Here is a 22,164-nt window from a genome sequence, read left to right as displayed (position 1 = left end):
TCTTGAAAAACCAACAACAACAAAATATAAAGAAGTCTGTTATAGTACATGCCCTGACCCTGATGTCTAACAGCTACATGACCAAGCACCATGGCCGAGTGACCCCGGGGTCCTGGCAGCACATCAGGCATTAGACAGCTGGGAGTGAGGGCCCACCACTGCCCAGACTGCCAGGAAACCAACAGTCTTGTTCTAGAGCAGTGGTTCTCATCCACGGGGTCACATGTCAGATGTCTTGCATATCAGATAGTTACATTATGATTCCTAATGGTAGCAAACTTACAATTGTGAAGTAGCAATGAAAGAATGTTATGGCTGGGGTCACCACACCATGAGGAACTGTATTAAGGGTTTTCAGCATTAGGAAGGCTGAGAACCACTCATCTAGAGAAAGTCTTGTACATGAATGTGCTAATACTCCCGGGGAAATAGCTAGTGGGGCACTGGAGTGTTTGTTTGTTGGCATTTATCTTAGCTTCCTCTCAGACTCTGGCTGGACGGTGTGCCCCCAGTGGGTATCGGAGCACTGTTCTTACAGTCACCATCCATCTCACGGACTCTCTGTGCCTGCAGACAGGGCGCCATCTTGCTCCCAGTCTGGGCTTATTCTCTAGACTCGTACCCAAAAGTGAGCAAAAGCCATCAGCACTAACTGACTGCTCTGTGCCAGGAAACTGCGTTTTATGTTCTCTAACCATTTACTCCTCAAACTACATGAGGTAGAGACTATCACTTACAAATGAAGTTAAGGCACAGAGAGGTCAAGAAACTTTCTCAAAGCCACACAGCTTCTTGGTCGCAGTGCTGTGATTCAAACAATGGTCTAAAGAAGCATGGTGTCCACAGCTGCCTTCCAAACAATGGTCAACGACAAGTTCAGCAATCCCATAATACTGTCTGCTAACACAGTCTCCTTTCAGTCTACAATGTAGAAGTCCATCATCCTTTGTCTTAGACTGTTATTGGGTTAACATGATCTGAAATCCAGAATTTTCCAGTATTAGAAAATAATATTCTTGCCTGCTGGGCTGTGGGTGGCACCTGAACTCAAACTTTCAGGAGTGACAGTGGTAAGTCCAGCACCCAGGACAAAGCCGTTTAACCCTTATAGGTCACTGGGCTTTGGACCAAACTTGTAACAAAATGTGTTCCTCGGAAGTTTAATGCTTTGTTTAACTGCAGACAGAGTGGATGGTCCTGGGACCTAACCCAGGCAGAAAGAAGCCAGTTACCCACAAACCTTCTGTGCTCAAGTCATAGGATTCTGGTACCACTCTTGGATGGTACCAGATCTTCAAAGAGGCTTCTATGACCAAGCAATCCTAGGGCCCAACACAAACCTCGCTGCAATCAGCCAGCAAGGCACAGACCCACTGCTGAGGGCAGCAGAGCCAGTTCTACCCACTGGGTGGGAAGAGCCAAGAGCCAATACATTCTGTCTTCAAGTGGCCCCAAGATCTGCCAAGGAATAGCAGAGCTGAGGGGTGCGCAGGGCCTGGCTTGCATAGACACTGGTGGCGAGCGTCACAGTCTGCCTTGGTGAGTTCTATAGACATGCATCCTGCTGCAAGAACAGTGATGGAAAGAGGCTCACACAGGCCTTGCCCTGTCACCTCCTCATCTGGGGAGGAAATGAATGTCAAGGGGCGGGGGTGGAGAGGTGGGGTAGGGGACATGTCTGCTGCCTGCCACACACGTCTGCCTCTCCAGAGCATGTAAAGCAAATACAGAAAGTCACACACCCATCTCAAGGTACCTTTTCTGTGTGGTCACAACAACTGTAGTCTTTGCAGACACTAATGTTTGGGAGCTTTTAGGCTTTTTCCAAGAAAATGGCTCCCGCACAGCTATCAACGCCTCCTCTCTGCTCACCACATTCACTTCAAGATGTCGCCCAATGAGAAAGTTGGAAAAACAGAGCAGAAGGAGCTCCTTGCAACGGCCAGGGTTTCTTGAAAGAAAAACAGAAATTCAGTCTCAGTTATAAATAAGAGATTCAATCTGATTTCGCTTTTGATATTTAAGGAGGTTGCAAAGCTCTAAGAAACAGCCAGGCTGACGTTTTAGTAATTTTTTACACAGAAAAGTTTACTTTATAAAACAAGAAATGTAGTATTTCTCAAGTGTGATGGGCATCTCAATTGTTAGTGTGGTAAGATCTACAATCACCAAGGAGATAGGCCTTAAATTACCATCATCACCACCACTACCACCCCACCCGTCCAGGGTATTTTGTCATGGCAACAGGCAAAGTAACTAATGCATCAGGATAAATTCAGATGCTTAACAGTCCTTTCTGTAACTCTGAAACTTAACAGGGAAAACACTTTCAATATTCCCAAATTTTCCATATTCCTGACCCCTACTGTGACTGAAATGGTGTGGTTTTTACTTGATTATTTCCGAGGTGGTTCTAACGCAGGTGCTGCTGTGCAGAGTCACCTCTACTTATAACTATAGTTTTCTCCACCTAATTACTCCTGTTACTTTATAGTTAAAAACCCAGCTAAGCCACCTGCATTTTATATGGTTGACTGAAGGACTTGTGTTTGGTTAAATGTTACCAACAAGGCAGTCAGATTTACATCTTCAAAAAGATGTAAATGACTGGTGATATGGAAGAAGCCTGGACCAAATATCAACCTTCATGGCCACAGGCTTTTGAGCATCCAGAATGTTAATGGGGACATGAGGAGAGAGAACAGGAAAGGGAGAATTGTGTGAAAGGCTGGGAGTACACCAGGTTACAATCACCAGGTGAGGGCAGCAGAGTGGAGACAGGACTTTCCAGTCTGGGCTGTGTCCCTTTTGTCCCCCTTGGCTTCTCAGTTCACTACAGTGTCTTGAGATTCCCAGAGGATGAGATGGGGGACATTGAGATCTTGGGGACACAGTGGAAATGAGCTCAAGATGTCTGCTATCAGAAAGACTCAGAAGCAGAAGAGGGTGCTCACATCTAAATTGGTCATGAGCACTATTTTCTTTGCAAAGATGGAGTCAGGTAGTCTGCTGAAGATAAGAGTGGATCCCATCCTAGGTAGATGTTTTCTGGGCCCATGCGTGTCTTTGTGATTTGGTTCTATCAGAGACAGGCATAAATTTTTTAACATTAAGCATCACAGATGACCCAAGAAAGAAACAAGCACATACTTGGCATCACATATAACCACAATGGAAGTCTTCTCCCCTGGAGGAAGGAGCCCCCCAGGCCCAGGCTCCTGTTTCTCTGGTGTGTTTCCTTTTTCTCTACTTTCTTCTTTACAAGTGCAGCCATCTGGAGACAACATTTATAGCAACCAGTTGTGGGGAAGGTAACTTATTCTTAACAGTTTTGGGAATGGATGCTCACACACACACAAATCAACATTTGAAGGCATTAACAGAACAGGGAAGCAGGCATGGGGATGCACCTACACGGCCAGCCAGGATGGGGAGAGGTCTCTGGCCCTGGAACTCTCCTGAGTTGAGGAGTGCCCATATCTCCTAAAGCACATGCTGGTCTGTGTAAAGCTGTTTCTGTCTTTATCCCAACCCCAACACTGCAGGAGCAGAAGGACCCAAATTCAAAAGGGCTCAGACATCAAGTATTTCCAGGGCAAAGGATAGACTTGTTAAGTTACTATTCAAAAGATCAGCTCAGTTCCTGGACCCAGCTACACCAGCTACCTGGAGAGATGTCTGTGTGGTTCACCAGATGGCTCTCTGGCATCTCATCAGTTCTGTCTTCTCTGTGATGATTCAATGAATTAACATTTTCACCCTCAGGAACAGAAACAGCAAATGCTCCTGAACAGGACTGGCCTCTGCCCTGTTTCTCAAATCTAAACTGGTGTGCTTTATCCCAGCCAGCCAGTCTGCAACTGACAAGGTCCTGAGACAGCTCTCCTTTATTCCTGGAAAGAAGAAGAAAAGATCATGTACTATGTCAGGACTTCCAGAGCTGATATTACAGCCAACCAAACCCACATTTAGGACATTTTAGGGTAAAATTTGTAGTAAGTGAGAGATACGTTTGTTATGCCGACCAGCCTTGAAGCTGCAGTAATTCTCCTGCAGTATGTGTGTAGGTGCGCGTCTCCGGATGTGCTCGTAGAGGCTGGAGAAGAGCTCCAGAGAGCCAGCTCTCTGCTTCCACCTAGTGTGGGTTTAGGGGCTAAAATGAGGTTTCCTGATCTGCACAGCAAGAGCCTTTGTCAACTGAGGCCACGCACCAGCCAAGGGTGACACAGTTTACAGACTTTCAGAGGGGAGATAAAGAAGCAATACACAATTGTTTTCTACAGAGTATTCTAAGTCACAGTTTAAAAGCAACTTAGATCCCTTTATGCGAAACTCCAGGGCACACTTACTCTATCCAGATCACGATTGCTTTGCTTTCTCCTTCCTTCAATGTTCCAAAACTGGTCATTCTTGTAACTTCGATGTCCCCTTTGTTTTTCAGTAAGAGGGTTCCATAGGGCTCCTGAGGGGCCTCACCAATAGTGGCATCTCTGAAGAAGACACCAGTGTCAAAGTGCGGAGGCCTCCCTACAGCACTGCCATCTCCCCCACCTTCCTTCCGCCTCTCTGCCCAAGTCAGGGATTCTGCAAGTCCCACAAATTCTCAAGTCATCTCACAGAAGAGCATCACAAATCTCCCAAAGGTTAAAGGGGCAAACACTGACATCTGACCTACTCGCACAGGGCCCTAACTGCTGAGATTTCTGCTCTCTCTTTCCTTCTAGACTACAAAGGATGGCTGGTTGGAAGGAGGGAAGGAGACACACACAGCGCTTCGCATTCAGAGATCTCCCAAACTTGTGTTTGGGATTGGATTTTTTCTTTTAAGTATAGTTGAAGGCTACATGACTATATTTCCTTTACAATGGACTTCATTCTTAATACTGATCCTGTAAAAATAAGATGAAGATGGAAAACGCCCACTGTCTGTTTCATTGTCCTGCACTTTTCCACACCTACAACTGTCCAGGTGCATGGCTAACACGGGGCTACAATGGCCTGTGCCTGCAGCCTGCAGCGACTGCACTCTAGGGCATGCACAATCACCGAGCGGCCTGCCTGATAACACATTTCTCAGAACATGGATCCATTGTTAAGCAATACTGACTGTGAAAACAACTCAGTGGGAAGTTTCACTCTTCAGAAAACAAGAAATTTCTCCTTTCTCTCAAAAGGAGTCCTCTGTGCTTCCATAAACCCACATGCTGCGTCTGGGCATGGGAACAGGCAGTATGTGGTGGCTCTCATGCCCCAGCTGCTTCCCACTCCATGGTCAAGACAGAATGGGCATGCCATGGAGCAGAAACAGAACTCTCACAAATCCATGGAGGCTGGACATGACGAGAACTGTAGTACTCAGAAAGCTGAGACAGAAGGATTGCTAGCTATATCCAAGATCTGGGATATATAGCAAGGCTTTACCACAAAACAAAACTGAAGTAAACAGAACACAGTGACAACAGCACAATGTGTCTGTGGGAGAAGGCATGGCAACACCAGTCTATTTCTGGATCTGGAGGTATGGCTCAGTGGTACAGCAGATTTTCCCAGCATGCACAAGGCCCTGGTGTTAATCCCTAGAACTAGGGCAGGGTTGGGGGAGCCATCATTAGATGCAGCCCTTAACTGTGGACCCCAGCAGTAAGCCAAAATAAACCTTTTATCTTGTACCTTACCTAGTCTATGGTACCGTGTTATGAGCCACAGGAAGTGGATGAAGTCAACCACTACTAAAAGAATAGGGATTAAGGGATGCTTGGGGCCTAAAGGGAGGCAGAGGTAGGTGTATGGCTGTGAGTTTGAGGCCAGCCTGGTCTACACAGAGAGTTTTAGTATATCTAGAACTAGAGATTCTAGCTAGTTTGTTTCTAAAAACGGACAAAGAGCCAGGCAGTGATGGTGCACGCCTTTAATCCCAGCACTTGAGAGGCAGAGACAGGCGGATTTCTGAGTTTGAGGTCAGGCTGGAATACAGAGTGAGTTTCAGGCCAGCCAGGGCTGCACAGAAAAACCCTGTCTGGAAAAGCCAAAAACCCAAACAAACAAACAGCCAAAGAGACCCTTGGAATTCCACCTTCACTCAACCACATAAGATTTTTTCTTAACCAGTAGAGCAGTGTCTGGAATGTTTACTACTCTGGCTTTACCGTCAGTCACACATGCTACAAGCAGAAACATGCTCGGAGAAATGGCTTAGTGGGGTTCCATCCTTATGTCACTATCACACCTAGGCAGGCCATGCCACTTTGTGAAACAATCTTTGAAGGAAAGTTTAAAAATCTCTCTCTCTGTCTCTCTCTTTCTCTCTCTCTCTCTCTCTGTCTCTCTCTCCCCCCCTCTCTCTCCCATGTGTATGTGTGTTTATACATGTAATGGCTCATATGGGAGTCAGAGGACATCATCTGGCAGTCCTCTCCTAATACGTCAGTTCTTGGGATCGAACTTAGGCTGTTAGCCTTTTAAGTGCTGAGCCCCCTGTCAGCCTGGTGATTATGATCTTATGGAACCAGCATCATATACATAACCCATGAATGACTGAAATGTTAGACAGCACTTGACTACAACTCTTTAAAATATGCTTAAAATTGGCCCTTTTATTTCCAAAGAATTGTTTGGATACCACCTCTTCACAGGGGTCATGCACAGCGCTCTCCAGATGTAGCATGACTGGCTGCTCTCCACAACCACAGCATTGACAATGTCGTGTCTCCTCGGTATGTACCCTTCCGGCAGCTTCAAGGAGTCCAGGCTGAAGAAGATGCTGTCCTCTATCACCCCGTTCCTCCCACACAGGCTGGAAATGCAAACCTGCAAGTGCAGTGCTGGATATTGCTTCAAAGTGTATATGGATAAGGGGCACACTTCTCAACATTTGCCTCTCTGAATCTAAGTAACCCAGGCTGGCCTTAGAAGCAAGTGAGGTCCAGTACAACATAGATGCACAAGAACCTGGAAGGGTTCAGGCTGACTGAGAGGTTGGTAGTAGTGGCTGACATCTTTGCCCAATGTCTCTGTTATATCCAGTTCATGCATCCACCTCAACCCAGTGCAAAACCCAATGCTGCTATAACCCATGTCATTCCCTAAATCATCATCTGACAAGGAAGCCCGAGGGCCTCAATTCATCATGAGACCCTTTGTCCTAGAACATCTTTAATACATCCAGGGACATGCTGTCAGACCTTAGTTATAGAAGCATGCTGCTGCCTCTACTTCCTTTTCTAAATGATTTTACCTTTTGTGTAGGGAGACTGCCTGAATGTCTTTGTACCATGTGCATGCAGGGTCCTGGGATACCAGAAGAGGGAGGAAAATGGATTCCCTAGAACTGGAGTTAGACAGTTGTGAGCTACCATGTGGGTGCTAGGGATCAAATCTAGGTTCTCTGAAAGAATAGCCAGTGTTCTTAGGCACTGAGCTATCACTCCAGCTCCACCTCTACTTCCTTACGGAAACAAGAAACCATTCATCAGCACATTACCTTGTCCACGCGCTTGTACCTCAGAGGCTTCACGGAGATTGCCTCACTGCTCCATGTCCCCGGCCTGATCCAGTACTCAGCCTCTACCCAGTCTCCCTTGCATGGGTGGAAACCTGAAATGACCAAAGAAAAAATTTCAATAGCATCCAAATGTATTGTGCACTCTAAGCTTATGACATGCTCGAGTAATTTCCAGGCCAGCTTTCCTGATTTCTGTTTTAGGTACTAACCACCCTCCAGCCACTAAGACACTGGATCTCAACCTTCCTAATGCTGTGACCCTTTAATATAGTTCCTCATGTTGTGGTGATCCACAACCATAAAATTATTTCATTGCTACTTTATAACTGTGATTCTGCTACTGTGATGAATCATAATGTGGATGGATGTCTCATATGTGACCAACAGGTGCTCTAAGAGAAGGGAAGAGAACCCAGTGTGGTCATTCTTAAGTCAGGCTTGTCATCTCAGACTCCTCCTGCCCTTCTGAATCTATTTTCTTTACTTTGCCACATTAAAGGTAATTTTAACCAGGTTTTGTGGAACAAACCTTAAATCCCAGCTCTCAGAAGGCAGACACAGGCATATCTCTCTGAATCCAAGGCCAGCCTAGTCTACACAGAGAGTTCCAAGCCAGGGCTACGTAGTGAGATCCAGTCTCAAAAAACCAAAACCAGAATAAATCCCCAAAGAATTGGGGCTCAGAAGAAAGCATTGCATGAGTTAAAATCCCAGAATCCACATAGAAGCAATGCAGTGGTGCTCATGGAAAACCGCAGTGGGGGCGGGGTAGAGTCAGCCAGGTTCCTGGAACATAGTGGTCAGCCATTCTACCTAATGGTAAGTTTGGGCTGAATTATCTCAAAATCAATCAATCAATAAATAAATGAAAGTGGACAGCAATAGAAGAAGGCACCTGATATCTAGCTAACCTATGGCCTTCATATGCACCCACACAAATACATACACCACACTGGAGAGTATGTGTACACAAGAGCACTTGTGCTGAAACACATGTGCACACACACATCAGTGTGTCTTTGAAGCATACTGTGCTGGTGTAGTACTTTTCTTGTTATGACTATAAAGTGCCTGACAGAAGCTGCTTAGGAAGGAGCTTTGGTGTTGTTCAGGGCACAGTCCATGATGACCTAGAGTATGTGCTGAGAGCAGACCTCACGGTGGCGGCGAGACCACAATGCAGATGGTCACTTTGCAGCCACAGTCAGGATCAGACTAGACGAAGACTGGGGGAGGCCCAGGCCATAGAATGATGTACCCACATTTAAGGTGGGTCTTCCCTCCTTGCTTAAATCTCTTTGGAGAAATGTCCATGCCCAGAGATATCTCCTGTGATTCTAAATCCAGTCACGCAGATAGTGACTATTAACCAAGTATGCCGGTTGTCAGCTGGACACCTAAAATCGTAACATTCCATCTCTAGCCCTCAAAAGCTCATGATATCTCATAATTCAAAATATATCCACTCAATTAAAAGTCCCTAAGGTCAACACTCTTCAAAACTTAACCAGAGTCTCTACTAAGATTTAGGCATTCTTCTGAATGTGAGCCTCTATAATAACAACAGACAAAAATCAAGTTACATACTTCTAATATACAATGGACCCAGTACACATCCTAATTCACACAGGAGATTTGGAGGCACAGCAAAGAAAGAGTGAAACAGAAAGAAAAAGAAAGCAACACTGAAACCCTGTAAGGCAAACACCAACTCTGCCGTCTATGTCTAGCATCTGAGATCTTAAGATGGACTAAATTTGGACTCCAGTAGCCTTGACATCCCTGCCCCTTTAGCTCTGCTGTCTATAGCTTGGGCCAGCTCTGCTCTACATGTGAAGCTGTCCTTGTTAGACATACTGAGTTCTTCATTATGGAAATTAATCTTCACTATTTCATGCAATGATTTCTCAGGCTTTCTTCCAGGAAATCTAACCCTGCCTTACCCTCAGGGGCTTTCTGGAACTCTGTTGCAAACCTCTCTAATAGCCCATTAGAAAAACCAGCACTGTCAAGTTGTTTCTAGCTTAAGATGTAGTTTGGTTCCCTTCTACCATAGCTATAGTGGCTTCTGTAGATCTTGGTGGCTAGGGCTGGGAAACTACTCTGCAGGTAAACACTGAGGCGCACAGAACCTCTACAGTGGCCTTCTCAGTTCCATTCTCTCCTTTCACACTTCTGTTATGTGCCGCCATCAGTGTCCAGTGCCCCAGTGCCAAGTCCAAGTTCCTCTTAATGCTGATGTGTTTTAAGAATTCAGCCGCTTTCTTGGCACTGCCACATCTGTTAACTTCAACCACACTCACACTAACTTTTCCTATTTTTCTACTCTACCTCACTATGAATCTGAGTAAGCAGTAAACAGTAATCATGCCACAGCTGATTATGCACTGCATCTTGAAATGTCTTCCATCAAACAACTTAGTACATAGCATTTAAATTCAGTCTCACTCAAGTCTTTGGATATAAGTAGGAAGCAGCCGGATTGCTTGTAGGTGAATTCCCAGCATAGCCCTAAGTCCCTTTTGAAATGCTCCGAGTCAAGACTTTCCTTTCCAGGCCTGTGTTCCATATCCAACAGAATGGCCCATTAAACTCAACATAGCATTCTCAGGCTTCTCTAGCCTGCTGTCCAAAGTCCTGCGGGCCTTACAGCCAGGATTCTCACGGCAACAGCCTTGCTTCTCAGTATAGTCCATATTAGTTACTTATCTCATTGCTGAGACAAAATACTTAACAAAACCAACTTACAAGGGAAGATTTTTGGGGTCACAGTTTGAAGAGGGAAGGAGGGGGATGACATGAATGTGAGGCGGCTGCTCACGCCATGTCCACTCTCAGGAGGCAAAGAAGAGTGAATTCCCATGTTGAGGTCCCTGTCTTTTTCCCTGCTTCATTCATTTTGGGCCCCCAGCCTGTGTGATGGCGCTGCCCTCACTCTCTGCTTCTCTGCCCAGTGGTGTGCCTCTTAGATGATTTTCAATTCAGCCAGGTTGACAATAAGTATAAACATCACAGAATGTATGATCCTAAAAAACTGCTATGTGCATTGCTGACTCGAGCTTCATAAATAAGTGTCAAACAGGCCAGGTGTGGTGGTACATGCCTTTAATCTTATCATTTGGGAGGCAGAGGCAGGCACATCTGTGAGTTCATAGTCAGCCTGGTCTTCATAGTGAGTTCTAGGTCAGTCAGGACTATATAGTGAGATCCTGCCTCAAAAAAAATGTTAATTATATCTTGAAATTAGGGTCAGTCTTCTAACAGTTTCTGAATCCTTACTATAAGTCTACTGATTTGTACTACATGTTTATGAAAAGCACTATCCTCAATATTGGTGATTATACTATCAAAATGCTGATCAAAAGCAGCTTAATTTTAGTTAATGTTAGCACCTCTTCTCAGATATGTAACAGCACAGAAAAAAGTCATGTTGCCACCCCTGGCTGCATCTGAGTGACCCCTAAAAGTTGTGGGCTCGGGGTATAGAGAAACATGCAAAGTATCTTGCCAGCTCCCTTCACACCACTCTCTGCTAACACTTTCTGTGAGCACCAGGAACAGGACTGGATGGGCCACAGGACCAGACGAAGAGAGCAGAGAGGAAGCAGGCATAGAGGAGTGAACAAACTGTCTGCCTTGGTAGGACAAAGGACAATGTCCTCTGTCATTGGGGTAGGGGCTGGAAGGCAGGGGAGAGAGGGCAGATGTTGGTACAAGATTTAACCTTTAAAAACTATTATCACTTCATTAATTTTTTAGGTTTTTGAGACAGGGTTTCTTTATGTAGTCCTAGAGATCCTGAAACTTGCTATGTAGATTAGGCTGGTTTTGAACTCAAAAGATCCTCCTGATTCTGCTTCCCAAGTGTTAGAATAAGGATGTAGCATATATGTGGAGGTCAAGGACAACTCTATATCCCCCATTCTCTCTCCTGCCATCTTTACACAGTTCTAGGGCTCAGACGCAGGTTGCCAGGGCTGCACAGTAAGTACCTGTGCCCACTGAGCAATCGGACCAGCCTTGGGTACAGAACTTAAAAGCAGCAAAGGACCTCAGGATCAGAGATGAGAAGAGCTCAAGACGAGAGATTGCTTTAATTAACAAGGAGGCACTTGAGTCAGAGTGGCTCACTGGGCTGCACATGGTGCTAGAGTTTGGATACAGGGAAAGCCCCTTGGTCTGTCACTGCTCACTATTTGGACTCCATGCTTTGGAATCTTACCCAGGGGCCGTAGGAAAGGGTCTTTCACACTGCATCTCTCAAGAATGTTCTCTTGCTACTGACCTCTTCTCAGAGGTCAGTGGGCTTATCTCTGAGCACACAGGAGAACCTTGGCCTCCCTTTAGCTTGTCTATACTAGGAAATCTGTAAGCATGCCCTTTACTCCTCAGGTTAACCCTTTGTACCTCTAGTGAAGTAGTGAAGTACAAAGGACCAATTATTAGATGCTGACTTGGTGATTTCTTTGGTGATTTATTTAAGTAAATAACCCTAAATAAAGGGTTAGGGTTAGGGTTAGGGTTAGGGTTAGGGTTAGGGGTTAGGGTTAGTCAGAGTAACACAGAGTAATACTTCTACTGCCCATTTCTAATTTTTAAAAATGATTTATTTATTTTAAGTATGTAAGTACTGTCACTGTCTTCAGACACACTGGAAGAGGGCATCAGATCCCATTATAGATGGTTGTGAGCCAACATGTGGCTACTGGGATTTTGAACTCAGGACCTTCAGAAAAGCAGTCAGTGCTCTTAACCTCTGAGCCATCTCTCCAGCCCTACTGCCCATTTCTAAACATGAGTTCACTTGGTACCTAGAACAGAAGGATCTGGAGAAACAGCTGAAGCAATCAGTCATTGCCCTTAACAACTGGCTGACTGCACATACATGTGTGTAAGATCACAATCGCTTGTCCCTCTCCCAAACCATGTGGTTTTAGAGTATAAAACGAAAATTTAAACTGGACCTGATGCCAAGGCCTTTCAGGAATTATTCTGGTTTCAGTGTACTGATTGTGTGTGTGTCCTGTCTTACGCTACCACTGGTGTCAGAGTACTATTGCAGAAAGGCTCCCATGACACAGTTGCAGTGTGATACACCTTCTGCCTTGTCTCTCTGTCAAGGTTGCCCTGGGAATGGCTTCTAGCTGGCAGGGCTGTGGGGTCCAGACAGTCACAGGTAACCTTCTACGAGGACTGAGAGTTCCTCTGAAAATACAGGTTTCAAAATCCCCAACAGCTACCTGTCAATTTCATTTTGGCAACCGGAGGTTTGCAGTCAGAGTAACACAGGGAGCTTCCTGGTTGGCTGAGTCCCCTGCCCCTGGCACCCTGGCTATAGGGCGGCTGATATTTGTCTTCTGACATGTAGCCTAGTGCTATACAGTCCAACAGCAACTCCCTTCCTGTTTGCAGTGTGTACAGCACTTTGCCTGGAGGAAGAACTGACTCAACTGTTCTTGTCTCCAATGGCTAGCATAGTATTCACTACTAGAGAGAAGGTAAACAGCAAACATACCAAATTAAACTTAGCAAATGACATAAGCAAATTATTTCTTTAAATATAAAAGTTAAATTTTAGTTTGGCGCTGGGCGGTGGTGGTGCACGCCTGTAATCCCAGCACTCTGGGAGGCAGAGGCAGGCAGATTTCTGAGTTCGAGGCCAGCCTGGTCTACAGAGTGAGCTCCAGGACAGCCAGGGCTATACAGAGAAACCCTGTCTCGAAAAAACCAAATCCAAAAAAAAAATTTTTTTTTAGTTTGGCTAGAAAGAAAATTTGGATATATAATCTTGGGGAAATGCAAGGTGATCCAAGTCTTACTTTAACACATGTGAAGTATCTTAGAACTATTCTTAAGCCAGGTACAGTGGCTTAAACCTGTAATCAGATCAAGCACTCAAGAGACAGAAGTAGGAAGGTCACTGTTCTAGCTTGGCCTATAGTGTGAAACCCTGTCTTAATAAATAAAAAGAAAGGATATTTCCCAGTGGTTCTCAACCTGTGGGTCTCAACTCCCTTGATAAACCTCCATCTACAAAAATATTTACATTACAATTCACAACAGTAGCAAAATTACAGTTAAGTAGCAATGAAATCAATTTTGTGGTTTTGGGTAGTCACAACATAAGGAACTGTATTAAAGGACTGCAACATTAAGAAGGTTGAGAATCACTGTCTTAGACAAACACACCATTCTTATATTAGCAACTTGGTGATCAATTAATATGTTTAACAGATATATACAAAACAAGCATTTAAACAGTGACCTCCAATGCAAAACCCACTCAACATTCAAGAATCCTGTGTGAGGCCAACACCTGGCAACCACTCCTAAACATGAGTCTTTCAATAACACATGTAGGCAACTAAATTTATACAAATTACTTAAGACAGAAAACTTAATTTTAAATATGAAACAGAAATCCATCTAGCTACCTTCACAAACACTTTCCAGAGAGAAGTATGTCGTCTGGCTGATATAGCCAGCACCTTCCAACATGGAAGTCACACAGCCAATCAGCACTCTGGGGCTGGAGTCTGACAACCCTTTGCTAGAGTTTTTGTTATCATCTTCCCATTTGTCAGAGACAGCTTCTACCTGTAAGACAAAAGAATGGCTCTTTACACTGTTATAAAAAAGAATAAGAAAAACAGATTATAGGCAATATCCCAATCCTGAACTGGGCAGCTCAAGACCAGGTATGGCAGTTGAGTGGTGAAGATTTGCTTTCTGATTCACAATGAGTGTCTTCTAAAGGGGTTGAGGTTTTAAAGAGTTAAAAAACACCCAAGATGCAGAGAGGGTGGGTGGGTCTCTATGTCTACAGAGGTCAACAACCAGGTCTACACAGAGGTACCCTGTCCCAAAGAAAAAAGTCCTTTTGGTTTTTATTCGTGTGTGTGTGTGTGTGTGTGTGTGTGTGTGTGTGTGTGCATGTGAGTTAGAAGACAGCATCTGATCTGCTGGAGTAAAAGGTGGCTGTGAGTCAGATGACGTGGGTGCTGCAGATGACGTGGATGCTGGGTCACAAACAGGAGCAACCAGTATTCTTTTTTTTTTTTTTTTGATTTTTTGATTTGGTTTTTGTTTTTTTCAAGACAGGTTTTCTCTGTGTAGCCCTGGCTGTCCTGGAACTCACTCTGTAGACCAGGCTGGCCTCAAACTCAGAAATCCACCTGCCTCTGCCTCCCACAGTGCTGGGATTACAGGCATGCCCCACCGCCGCCCGGCGCAACCAGCCTTCTTAACCTCTGAGCCGTCCCTCCAGCTCCTGAAGGAATCTCTCAGGGGCTCTCTGGCTTGTCCTTTAAAAGGGCATGAATCCCACCCCTAAGCTCTCACAGGCCAACCACTTCTTAAAAGGCTCACCTGTAATTCCACCACCATGGAAGGCAGAATTTAACTAACATATTTGTGGAGACAGAGCTGTATAGCAATCTTTTCTGAATAAATATGAAAATATTCAAGAAAATATTAAACTTGAATGTAGCAGCATATTATAAAGAGCATATAACACAAACAAATGCAGAAATAGTTAAAATTTCAAATTCAGTCAACATATCACATAGATAGAATGAAATAGTCATGTATTTCCACTGACACATAAAAATCATTTGACAAAATTCAAACCTTCTGGGGAAGGGAGGGAGGGAGGGAGGGAGGGAGGGAGGGAGGGAGAGAGGGAGAGAGGGAGGGGGGAAGGGGAGGGAGGGAGGGAAGGGAGGGAGGGAGGGAGGGGGGAAGGGGAGGGAGGGAGGGAAGAGAGGGAGGGAGGGAGGGAGGGACGGAGGAAGGAAGGAAGGAAGGAATCTAAGTATACTTGTATAAAAATATCTTTGGGCTTCAGAGATTAGTCAGCAGTTAAGAGCACTGATGGGTCTTTGAGAGGAGCTGGATTTAAGTCCCAGCATCTACATAGCAACCAACAACCATCTGTAATCCTAGTTCCAGGGGATCTGATGCCTTCTTCTGGCCTTTTCATGCACATACGAGGTACTCAGACATTACGTGCAGGCAACACACACACACATTTTTTTTAAAAAGCACTAAAAATTTTCTAATGTCATTATGAAAATTGTCACTATGCCCCCCCAAAACCTCACAATGTTCCAACAGTTCCAACAGAGAAGCAAAACAAAGAAAACTTCCCCAGCATAGTGGAGACTGTAAATGAAAATCCATGGTTATCATCAGCCCAGTGCTGAAAGGGGAAAGGCTTCTCCTCTGCGGCTCAGAAAGCAGGCCAGGGTGCCAGTCTCCTTTTCCCATTCATCAGTGTGCTCTAAGTCCTCAGCAAAGCAATTAGGTAAAGGGAACCAAAGGCATCCAAACCAGAAATGACTAAAGCTGTCTTCTTAACAAATGGCTTGATCCTGTGTATATAAGTTCCTAAAGATTTTACATTCTAAAAAAGCCCACAAATGGCTAAAGCTAATAACTGAATTTGGCAAGTATTAGGCATACAACAATTTGTTTTGTTTCTATGTATTAGCAATAAAGAATACAAAAAGAAAATTAAGCTTCTAAAAGAATGTGACATGGTGGTGCACACCTTAAAATCGGCATTTGGGTGGCTAAGGCAGAAGATGGTGAAACTCAAGACTACTGTAAGCTGTATAACAGGATTCTATTTTTTTAATAGAATGCTTAAGAATCAACAGTCAAAGAGACAGACTGAAATGAAAAAATATAAACATGTAACCATATAAAATGAAACAATGTAACAAAGTCAAGGCTGATCGTGAGAGCTGAACATTAACTCAGGAGCCTGGAGTTCCTGCAGGAACTGTGAGGTTCAGAGTACAGATCCTAACATCCATGGAAAGACGCTGATGCAATGCTGTTAACTATTAACTCAATAATAATTTGATCATTTTATCTGTAAATTCTACCTCTAAGAACTTATACTACTAAAGAACTATTTTTATATGAAAAAGTAAATTACTAAATAGAAGCCACTTGTCTTAGTCAGGGTTTCTATTCCTGCACAAACATCATGACCAAGAAGCAACTTGGGGAGGAAAGGGTTTATTGAGCTTATACTTCCACACTGCTGTTCATCACTAAAGGAAGTCAGGACTGGAACTCAAGCAGGTCAGGAAGCAGGAGCTGATGCAGAGGCCATGGAGGGATGTTTCTTACTGGCTTGCTTCCCCTGGCTTGCTCAGCCTGCTCTCTTATAGAACCCAAAAGCACCAGCCCAAAGGTGGCACCACCCACAAGGGGCCCTCCCCACTTGATCACTAATTGAGAAAATGCCCCACAGTTGGATCTCATGGAGGCACTTCCCCAACTGAAGCTCCTTTCTCTGTGATAACTCCAGCCTGTGTCAAGTTGACACAAAACTAGCCAGTACACCACTGATCATCTTTGCTAATCAAATAACATTGTCTAGCTTTACACTTTTTTTTTTTTTGAGATGGGTCTCACTATGAAGCCGTGGAACTCAGAATGTAGACCACACGGGTCTGGAAGTCACAGATACCTTGTGTGTGCTACCTCACGCAACCAATCTTTATAATCGCAAACAATGTTTTAAAAACACTAGAGAATAAAAAACTATTAACGAGTATATACAATAGCATAAACTTATAGGAAACATTTGCTTTCTGAATCATAAATGCCTATGAGTCTACTATGTACAATTATGATCACTTGATTTTTAAAAGCGGGAATCACTACAACAAATAGAGCTCCCCTCCTCACTCACAGGCACACCTCACTATGCTCTCCTTGGCTAAGACATGCCAGAGAAGTTAATAAATGTGGTGACTCACAGTGAGGAATGACTATTCTTACAAACTAGGACTTACTCTGATTGCTTTCAGTCCATTTGACACTTTGTTTTCTTCAACCACTGCAATAACTTCCTGTCCGACGTTCAGCAGCACCTTGCTAGTCACAGCATCATTGGAAAAGTAGATCAAGTCGTCAATCATGCCATAATCACTGCAGTACCTTGTCACAACGCCCTGCACGGTTTTCAGCCTGGTGTCACCTGAGACAAGTGAACACAGGACTTGTATTAATAATAAGTAATAATCCCAGGCGCAGAGAGAATGGCTCAGTGCTATAGGGTGCTTGCTGTTCCTCCAGAGGATCCAAGGTCAGTTCCCAGCAGCCATGGGAGGGGGTCACAACCATCTACAGCTGCTGAGGATCTGACACCTTCTTCTGGTGGTGTACTAGGAGGTACCGCATACATGTGATATTCTCATTCTCATTCTCATTCTCTCTCTCTCTCTCTCTCTCTCTCTCTCTCTCTCTCTCTCTCTCTCCCTCCCTCCCTCACACACACACACACACACACACACACACCTCAAGAGGGGAATCCCACTACAATTAAACTCTACAGGAGAAAGGAGTGGATTTCTGAGTTCAAGGCCAGCCTGGTCTACAGAGTAAGTTCCAGGACAGACAGGGCTGCACAGAGAAACTCTGTCTGGGGTGGGGGGGTGGGGGTGGGGGTGGGGAAATGGAGAAAGGTAAAGTGTGGGCATTCATTGGGGGGGGGGGCAGGAACTTAACAGGCTGACCTAGAGAAGCTGCCACTGAGATATGCTTAGAAGAAGGACTTTAAAACAGAATCCTAGGTTCTGAGGGAACACAGGTAGTGAACATGGTGGGGAGAGCTTTGACTCCCAAGCCTGACTGGCTGGTTTGATGCTACCTCTTCTACCATGTGTAGCCCTGAACAAGGTAGCAATCTCTACAAGACAACTGTTAGACAGTTAAATAACAATACATGTGTGATGTGCAGACTTCTGAGGGGCTGCACAGGCTAGGGAAGCCTGGACACCGTCAGGTTTATACAGGCACCCGAGGAGTCCTAGACATGTACTATGTGCTGTCATCACCACCAAAGCCACAGCCTTAACAAGGTTCCAAACACAATACTGGGGGTAGAGAAAAGTGTATCTACTCGAAGAAAGTATAGAAACTTGGCCATTCGGTGGTCTATCGCAAACTGGAGCTGAAGACACCATCTTTGAGTCCTCACCACACCTTTCCTACAACCTCTCATTGGCAAAATTTCCAGTACTGGTCAAGTGACACAACATCATGGAACTGGAACTCAAGCTGTTGCTGAAAGCCACTACCTTTTACAGTGGTTCTCAACCTCCCTAATGCAGGGACCCTTTAATATAGTTCCTAATGTTGCGGTGATCCTCAACCATAAAATTATTTTTGCTATTTTCACATCTGTAGTTTTGCTACTGTTACGAATCATAATGTAAACAGCTGACACGTGACCCCTGCAGAGGTCACGACCCACAGGTTGACAATCACTGCTTTGGCCGTAGGCCATTATTTTCCCTGGGCTCTATTTTGTTATAGAAATAGCACATCTAAATACAAAAGGCCTTTCCTTTACCATGCCGGGTTCAATACCTTTATTTTTTAAATGTTATTTCTAGCTTCTCTTGTAGGGATTTTCACTCTTTAAAGGATGGAGAAATCAACAGGGAGCTACTAGCTCACGCAAAAGGAAAACTCTATAGAAAGACGGCGAGCATGGATCTGAGCTCCAGGGAGGGGTAACCTGGTAACTCTGGAGTGAAACCCAGAACTCAAGCTGTTGCTGAAAGCCACTATCCTTTACTGTGGTTCTCGACCTTCCTAACGCCATGACCCTTTAATACAGCTCCCCCCGCCCCCCGCTGTGGTAACCCCCAACCATAGAATTATTTTTGTTGCTACTTCAGAAACGCCAGAATTAGAAGCCTGGGGGGTTGGGGGTGATAAAGAATCCAAGGAGAATGACTTCATTGCTTTTGGAAAGGACAACTTGAAGTAGTAGAATGATGGTTTCCGGACCTCCGAGAGCTCAGTGGGGACCAAAACCAGCCCAGGAGGTGCAGCGGTATCTCGTTAGCACACAAGCATGCACGATCAAAGTCAGGGAGAAGGAGGAAGCCCCGGCGCCGGCCCAAGGGTAACACAGCACACGTGCAAAAGCACGCACCCTTTCCTCCGAGAAAATAACCGAGAGATACAAACCCGTTTGGGTTTGCGAAAGAAGCGAGAGCCAAACCTAAGCTTCCAAAGCCTGTTCTCGAACCACCGAAGGAAGGGCGCGCCTGGACCTTGCCCACCTCACAGGCCTGCCAAGGGCTTCCTGTGGAGTGCTCCATGCACCCTTACCTTCCGACAGCTCCCGCCCGGGCTGCCTGACCTCCTCCTCAGGGATGTCCTCCCTCCTCCAGAAGAAGGACACCAGCTTGGCTGCGAGGCGCAGCATGGCCTCCACCTCCGCCCCCCGGCTTCTCGGGCTCCCGCACGCCACAGCCCCGCCCATAGGCCAGCACGCATGCGCCTGTAGAACCCCAGCCAATGGGGTTGTTGTGTCTGCGCCTGCGCCTGCCCATCATAGAACTCAGCCAATAGGGTCCTTGTATGTTCCATGAGGCACGACCGTTAGCCACGAGAGGTTGGCGGTTAGCACGTGAGGGAGCATGGAGTTCCTCGTGCTGCTGACGAGAGGCCTGGCATGCGCAGTGTCTGGAAGAGAGGGTGGGGCTTTGTGCTAGGGCGGGCATTTCTGCTCAATCTACTTAAGTAAAAACGTAAATTCACTACCAAGTGTGACTTTCGGAGTGGTTTTGTAGGATGGTCCCTCTATCCCGATATTCCTAACATTAACAGTTTATTTATTTGTTTATTTAAAGAACGGACATACACCTAGGCTAGGAACTCACGATGTAGCCAAGGATGCTCTTGTATTCCTGATCCCCCCTGCCTCAATTTCCTAAGTTTAGAGGTTACAGCCCTGTGCTACCACAATGCTTTAGCCTGGTATGCTTAATATTCCTTCAACAGAACTACAATCCAAACCCTCTTTTGCTTGTTTGTTTGTTGTTTTTAAGTAAGCATTTAAAACTTACATTTCCTCTTTACATTTCGGTTAAGATGCATCCTACACAATTCGAGTTGCAATTTCACCTTGTCTCGTGGTTTGAGTTTTATTTTGCTCACCCCGGACCCCCACAGGCATGTCATCAATATACGATTATTGAGAGGATTTCTGCTACTGATGTGATTTAATTAGTCTTAGAGAGTAAAATTTGGATGGTTTCTGTTTTTAAAACTTGTCAGGGGCCTTGTGATCTACACCTTTAATAGGACTTGGAAGAGGCAGGCAGATTTCTGTGAATTCCAGGTCACTTTGGTCTTCATAGTTAGTTCTAGGCCTGCCAGGACTACCTAGTGAGATGCTGTCTCAAAATAAAACACAAACCTTATCAAGAGTGTCCACCACTACGTTGAACTCCAGCATCTCCTTCACTGGATGTTCTATGTGTCATAAACAACATGTATTCTGTTGTGTTTGTTAGGGGTCTGACTTAGTTCTAGATTAGGTTTGTTCATTTGTACATCATATCAGTTTAATTGACACTCTTCTTGAGTGATGAGGTAATGGGAGCGTTCCTTAAACATTTAGAGGCTGTCATAAAACCTTCTCAGGTTATGTTACTCGGAATACACAGGAAAATAATACACAGGACCTGACTATAGGGTTGGAGTCATCTTCAGAGGTGCTGGCTAGGTACCCCAGTCGGGCTTTCCATCACAGTATATGGTAGTCCTAGCTTTCAGGACTGACTGTGGTTGCCACCAGCCTGAGCCGCTGCCCTGACTCTTCTACATTTCCAAGCAGATGCTCTACAGACATTGTAACTTCCTAGCTAAAAGAAAATGTTGCACCTTCCTCTCTGACTGTCTAAATAGCCCACCATACTGACAGCAAATAGGATGGATTGGCCCCTCCATATCTACCTGGAATTGGATCCCTTCTCACTATTCTGAGTCACATCTCATTACCCTAGCCTGTTCTCCACCCAGTACCAGAATGCCACCTTGACCAATTCCACCTCAGGGTCAAAGCCAAGTGGCTTCAAAACAGCCTCTGCATTCTACTTTCCAGAATCCTCAGTTCACCCGCCTTCAGCCATACTCCTGCATGCTCCAGGGCCTTGACACCTGCAAGGCTTACCCTCTGTGCCTTTAGTTCCACTGTCTCCCTGAAGTCTATGCACCTCACACAGAGAAAGTCAAATGTGTTGCCATATGGTACGGTGGAATACATACGCACAAAACCATGACCTGAGGGCAGAGGGAGAAAGGGCAGTTGTCTGAAGATTCTACTGAAGAACAGTACATTCTCTAGAAACCAGTACTGCAGCAGCAATCAAGACATACCATTGGAAGTTGGGAGTGTGGAGAGCTCAGAGAGAATGCACTCTCCCTCTCTGATTCAAAATGCCTTTCTGTTCCACTAAGGTGGGAAACACTTTTGAAAGTCACAGAAGTGGTGATGTTTGCTAAACATTTCCCCTCCAAAAAACCCCACAGGGCCAGGTGGTAGTGGAGCACACCTTTAATTCCAGCACTTGGGAGATAGAGGCAGGCAGATCTCCGAGTTCAAAGCCAGCTCGGTCTACAGAGCAAGTTGCAAGACAGTTAGAAATGCACAGAGAAACTATGTCTCAAAAAACTGAAAGAAAAAAAATACCAACCTACCTACCAAACAGACAACAAAAAAGAGAGTGGAAAAGGAAAACACGGGAGAATTCAATCCAGTTAGATCCATTTCCAAGATTTTTTACTGATCATCTTAGTCTTCAGTAAATTTGGGAGTTTCCTCAACACATTTTTAAAAAGAT

General features: G+C 45.0%; 1 protein-coding gene across 1 annotated transcript in view; it reads right to left on the bottom strand.

Moving 5' to 3' along the window:
- Nucleotides 1–19,742, bottom strand: part of Mov10l1 (Mov10 like RISC complex RNA helicase 1) — a 62,467-nt gene extending 42,725 nt beyond the window's left edge. Inside the window, exons 1-9 of the mRNA XM_052161515.1 lie at nucleotides 19,646–19,742; nucleotides 17,314–17,498; nucleotides 13,936–14,098; nucleotides 7,481–7,593; nucleotides 6,623–6,807; nucleotides 4,350–4,490; nucleotides 3,667–3,893; nucleotides 3,151–3,274; nucleotides 1,757–1,951 (exon numbers count right to left, since the gene is read on the bottom strand). Of these exons, the coding sequence (XP_052017475.1) occupies nucleotides 1,757–1,951; nucleotides 3,151–3,274; nucleotides 3,667–3,893; nucleotides 4,350–4,490; nucleotides 6,623–6,807; nucleotides 7,481–7,593; nucleotides 13,936–14,098; nucleotides 17,314–17,498; nucleotides 19,646–19,742 (1,430 nt within the window). The remainder of the gene's footprint in view (nucleotides 1–1,756; nucleotides 1,952–3,150; nucleotides 3,275–3,666; nucleotides 3,894–4,349; nucleotides 4,491–6,622; nucleotides 6,808–7,480; nucleotides 7,594–13,935; nucleotides 14,099–17,313; nucleotides 17,499–19,645) is intronic.
- Nucleotides 19,743–22,164: the final 2,422 nt, after the last annotated feature.

The sequence above is a fragment of the Apodemus sylvaticus genome, chromosome 17 (genome assembly GCF_947179515.1).
Source record: "Apodemus sylvaticus chromosome 17, mApoSyl1.1, whole genome shotgun sequence".
In the NCBI taxonomy this organism is placed as follows: Eukaryota; Metazoa; Chordata; class Mammalia; order Rodentia; family Muridae; genus Apodemus; species Apodemus sylvaticus.
The sequence above is the reverse complement of the archived record's forward strand: the minus strand, read 5'-3'. Positions and strand labels throughout refer to the sequence as shown.